The 5475-nt window shown below is 40.9% G+C and overlaps 1 protein-coding gene across 1 annotated transcript; it reads right to left on the bottom strand.

Moving 5' to 3' along the window:
- Positions 1-112: 112 nt before the first annotated feature.
- ccnh (cyclin H) lies at positions 113-5117 on the bottom strand. The gene is made up of 9 exons (XM_023401534.2): positions 4765-5117; positions 4547-4669; positions 4384-4457; positions 3658-3871; positions 3355-3518; positions 2817-2887; positions 2578-2683; positions 468-531; positions 113-352 (listed from the first exon to the last, which is right to left on the bottom strand). Exons 1-9 carry the CDS (start codon positions 4879-4881, stop codon positions 326-328), a joined length of 960 nt encoding a protein of 319 aa, XP_023257302.1. The 5' UTR covers positions 4882-5117; the 3' UTR covers positions 113-325.
- Between the last annotated feature and the right edge of the window lie 358 nt (positions 5118-5475).

The raw sequence follows: 5475 nt of genomic DNA, 5'->3' as shown, positions 1-5475 counted from the left end.
GATTATGGAGTCTTTCATTGTCCCCTGACAAAGGTGGAGAAATGTATGTGGCTTTGTTACTTTAAAGGAATATGTCACCATTCTGCCTTTAATCCACAGAAACATCACGACATTATGTAGAAAAATATCTTTATTCTCACTGCAGAACAAAGGCAAACCAAAGACTGACTGCAGTGTCATGTAGAAAAGTAAATATGACATGCATACTTGCAAACTCTTTGTGACACACTATTGTGTTTTCTAGGTTTGGTCATTGACAGTTAAATCCTGGAATTAAGCAGTATAATAACTTAAAACTCTGTTTGATTCCACAACTATGTTGAGTTCATAGCAGGTCTTCATCTGTCCATTCCTGAAATGAAACAAAAGTTGATCCGATTTAGGAAGAATTCTACCCAAAAAAATAAGGCATTTACCTTGGGACAAAGTTTGCGTGAATGTCAGCCTGTAGCTACACACTGTCTCACCTCTTCTGCCAAACGTGGTTCTTTTGCTACATGGCCATCTTCTTCATACCCTCGCTTTCGTTTGCTGCGATACAAAGACATTTTTACTTTGAGAACTTGAGTGTACAATTAGTTTTGGAAAGAAATCTGTGTATCACAAGTTGTCTTTGCAAGCCGTAATTGTTGGTGAACTGTTGGTGTTTCATATCTTCAGTGTTTATGTGAACCGTCCATTATCAACACTCAGTTAAAGAGTGACATCTAGTGTCCACTACATTTTCATGATCACCATGAGTAGTTGTAGTTCTCCATGTCTCATTTTTAATTGCTTCATTGACTTAATTTAGACTAGTTTACACCATGTGGGAATAGCTATATACAGACTGATCCTAATATACGCCAAAACAGTGATTCCTAAACGTGTGCCTTTCACAAACAATTCCACTTTATCTTACAGGACAGAGTGCACCATCATGTCACTGGCTGCTGCCATCCAGGTAATGTGAGTTTTACGGATTTCCACCCGAGAATCAAAGTGTGGTAGTCAGACCACACAGCCAGCCAGCCAAAGTGAGGCCTCACCCCATGAGGTGCACGACCGAAGACTAAAGTCAGTTTGTATTTATAAGCATGTGGCCTAGATTCCTGGCAGTTCAAACGCAATATGGCTGTTCTCCATGGGAAACCACTTGCTGCATATCTGAATACTGTCCTTCCAAAGCCCTTCCCAAAATTCTTCAGACACCAACAGTGTGTTGAACTGATCAAACTTTGAGAAGAAGCCTTGTCACGTACGAGATGATTTCTATGAAGATGGACCTGAGATACAGTCAACTGCAGAGAAGTCTGAGCTTCTTTTATCCTGGTATGCCTGCCACTCCCTCACAAGTTTCACCAGTAATGGCTGGTGACTGACACGGAGCCAGACAAATGGGGGCACACTGATCAGCCACTGCTTTACTTGGACAAAACTTGTGAGGACATCAGAGGGGCGGCAATCCAAAGCATTGAAGTAGCTTTTTCTGCCGTCATCAGGGAATTTAAACATAGCACCTCTCTCCAAGACGACACAAGCCTTAACTCCCTCTCTTCACACCATCCTCTTGCCCACATCACCTGAGTTTATGATAAGCTCTTCCTTCAAAACCATTTCCACCATGTTTGTGTATGAACTACCACGCAGCACTCGAACCACTTGTTTTTATATGCTGCTTTGTTTGTTGATATATACTTAGGCTTGTATAGAAGTAAAAGGTGTTTGTGTATGACATAGCTGAACAGAACTGAGGGATAGTCTACGAGTTTGTAGGAGATATCTGTAACCTTTCCTGTGCATGTGTTAACCTTGAATGGATACTGCTATAGTGTGTGGGCCTACATATATGCTGCTCTAACAAACATCACCTGAACTCCCTCTATGCCTTGGGGATGTGAACAAAAGCTTTCATGCATTTTGCAGTCTCTCCTGCGCTCTCGCCATCACAGGTGGTGTTTTCAGTACACCTCTGCACCAACTGTTTTCATATGAATTCATCCTGAGAATTCATGCCATGCACAGATTGATCAACTTCTAGTTTGTAAGGGTTGGCCTCACGTGCCTCCTGATGATTCAAGCAGCTGCAACGTCTGAATCTGTGCCTGTCATAGCTCAAGAGTTTACCAGACTGTTTACTGTAGCTGCACTTAAGATACCACGGACCTCACCGACCTCACCAAGTGTTAACAGACAAACTGGCGACAGATGCGTGATAATGAAACGAGCCTAAAAGTCTCCTCATCAGCGATACCAATATCAGCTGGGCTTCATGGTATGGATGATGTAGGTAGGAATGTGGCGTGCTGTTGTATTTCCTTTCTGTATTTCATACAGCTGATGATGATGTGTTCCTTTTTATTTTTCTACCTGATACTGTACCTTGAACCTTTTGGATCTTAGATACGACTACCTGGCTAAAATAAAACTGTTACTACATATGACAGTGGAAACCTGGAGTTGTTCACTTGGGTGTGGGGTATAGAAATTCAATCACAAATTCTGACTTAATATGATAATATATTACTATGTGCCTTGGATTTAAGAAATCTCTTAAGTATGCACTACAACAAACATGAGCAGGTCATTTCTCCTTACTTGCTTGAAGTGGCAAATTCAGCATGAATCCTCTCCAACCTCTGTTTGTAAGGATTCACCTCCTCCGATTTGGGAAGTTCATACTTCTTTAGGAGGGTTTTCATCCCTGGATGTACAGAGGAAAGCATTTCTTTAAATCTCACATAAGACCTCTACTGTGTACCACAAGGCAACGAAATGTAAAACTGAGTTCAATATCACCATCATGTGGCTTCACACTGAAAGTGCAGTTTACTCACGTCTCATCGATTCATACATCTTTGAGAGCGTCTCTTTGTCCTCTCTCAGTCCCATGCATTCAGTCAGGTAGCTGGGAATTTCAAACAACAAACAAAGGGGATTATTTTCCATTAACACATACAAGAATTATAGCAGCCAGTCGATTATCAGGACTCAACCTTTTCACATGAAATTTTTGATTTAAAATGTCACTGACACTTTGGTGCAATATACAGACAACAGAACTAATTCAGAGAAATTTTACCTAATATATCACATATACCAAGCATATTTAAAAAAACAATCCATGTAACATTTAATTGTGCGTTTAGGGTCCAATTTCTCCATTAGCAACTTACTGTGCCTGAATTTGCCTGTTTGCATTTATTGTTATTGAAAACAATTTTTTTTAAATATTCCAAGTATTCTTTTACTGAAGTGAAGAAGGCTCTAAATTCTCATTGGATTCCTTGGTAGTAATAGACAGGATAAACAGTATTTCAAAATCTACCAGATCACTGTTAAATGTTTTCACTTGAGCACAAATAAATGGCCCACCTCTCCATACTGAGACCGGCTCTTGAGGCGCTGTTCAGAACAGCTGTCAGAGCGATCTGAGAGGGGGGAAACAGCAGCCCTGCGTCTGTCATGGTTGCCTGAGTCAGAAAGTCATCAGCACTCTTCCTCAGTGATTCTGGGCTCTCCAGCGTGGGGTATCTAGTCTGAGGCATGACATTTATGAAAAGACAATAATTAATTGAGACAAGACATATAATCAGAACTTCTAAGTGAGCTAGATTAGCAAAGGAACAGTGTATGCGTTCAAAAGTAACATTTAAAACTCTCTCGGAGCCCGCCCACCTTGAGGTCAATGAGCAGGCCCTCCATGGGTCTGTAGGGGTTGTGGACCACCAGGTGGAAATTGAGTTGTTGGATCAGCAGCAGCTCATACTCCAGGATTTGCTCCAGAACCCTCTCTTGTCCGGCAGGGCTTTCCTGCAGAAGGTTGCCGACAAATTGTGTGCTGGACACGTTGAACTCATCCACCTTACAGGACAGGTACGCACAAGTGAGCCTGAAACAAGAAGGTGACTTTGAAATAACTTGAATAGACTGGTAAGAACGAGCGCAAACAATACTTTTTGATCAGCAAGTTTGGTTGTTGTACACATACCCTATGCAAAGACAAACTTAATCTTTTCTAAATACCACGCTTAACAATTCCTCCTCTTTTGGCCTTTATAATACTTTATTCTACACAGAGATGAGCCTGGATTGATGTGCGATAATGAACTGAATAAAACGTTCAAGTGTTCAACTGAACTATTTCTCCACCTAACATCCATCTACCTGCATCAGTAGAAAAGCTTCTTTTCCAAAATGGAGTTGCCTCAGTTGGGAAAAATACCACAACACTTTATCACTTGTTTCCAATAATGAAGATCTGATCAAATATTGGGAACTGGCACATTACATGCACACACCATTTTATACTCCCCTAAAACATATCTCTCAGTGCAGTGCACTGTTCTATTTTAATCAGATACAGTCCCTTTAAATAAGGCCTATGATCAGCACTATACTCACATGATAATCCGGGGGTGATACTCCATAATAGAGTTGTTCAGGTAGAATCTTCTGAAGTACATGATGGCTGTACCCTGCACAGGTGAGACACACATGGTTCACACGTCTTCCCGCACTAAGGTCACACTGTTGTGATGAAGAAAGTTCACAGTACTGTACATACCACCACAGACTTGGGCATTGCAGGCTTAAAAGCGTTGCAGAAATCCAGCAGCCTCCTCTCATAGTGTCTAAATAAGACGTCTTCTTCGTGACGCTCCAGGAACATGGACTCACTCACCCCGGGCTGAGACACACAGACAGACAGGAGCAGGAGTACGAGGTAAAGCAAACTATCACACACTGACCTGTTACCCTGGTTTGTTTTTATATGCCGCTTACCTTCCCACTTTCTAGTATCTTGTTACGGAATTTATGATTGGCCTTGCATCTCATATGCTCAACTTCGTCTTCACTTTTAAAAATCCAATATTTTCTCTGTGAGCTGTTGTGGAACATGGTTGCAGAAAACTGCCCGATACAAGGCGAACAAACACGAGCAGTGAGCGAAAATTAGACTTGGTTTACTGCTCACAGTGCGACAGACTCGCGATAGCATCAATTAACTTAAGCTTTTTGTTACTAAATATACGTTAGTCCATTTAGTTCCCGATTTGAGTGATTTCTAAAAATAAAAAGAGGCGAAAATTGGCAATAACAAAGTTGGTGCGCGTCGCCACTCTTTTACGTCAACGCCGTCCCCTACTGATGACTACCGTAGTGTACGCTACACCGCGCAAAAGAAATGGGCTTCTCTCGCTCTCTCTCTCTCTCTCTCTCTCTCTCTCTCTTTCTCACATACACACACACACACTCACACACACACACACACACACACAAAACTCAAACAATCACTTTTTCGTTTCCCTTATTTTTAAGACTTAAATCTTATAAATATTAAACAAATAACTTTACCTGTGAGGTAAGAACAGTTTGCAATTTGGATTCATTTTTGCAAATGTAGCAACTAACACTATTATAACCTATATCAATTATTGTAGATTTCAAACATAGTTAAGTGATACAGTCTATACTTTATGCTTAACATATATA

The sequence above is a fragment of the Seriola lalandi genome, unplaced genomic scaffold (assembly GCF_002814215.2).
Source record: "Seriola lalandi dorsalis isolate HSWRI2012SDOR001 ecotype SW California unplaced genomic scaffold, Sedor1 jcf7180002053690, whole genome shotgun sequence".
In the NCBI taxonomy this organism is placed as follows: Eukaryota; Metazoa; Chordata; class Actinopteri; order Carangiformes; family Carangidae; genus Seriola; species Seriola lalandi.
The sequence above is the reverse complement of the archived record's forward strand: the minus strand, read 5'-3'. Positions and strand labels throughout refer to the sequence as shown.

Coding starts and splice junctions, on each gene's coding strand:
- ccnh (XM_023401534.2), bottom strand. CDS start 4,881: ATGTTCCACAACAGCTCACAGAGAAAATATTGGATTTTTAAAAGTGAA. Junction 3,519..3,657: donor GCCTGCTCATTGACCTCAAG/GTGGGCGGGCTC, acceptor GTCATGCCTCAG/ACTAGATACCCCACGCTGGA. Junction 2,888..3,354: donor GCCGGTCTCAGTATGGAGAG/GTGGGCCATTTA, acceptor TGAAATTCCCAG/CTACCTGACTGAATGCATGG.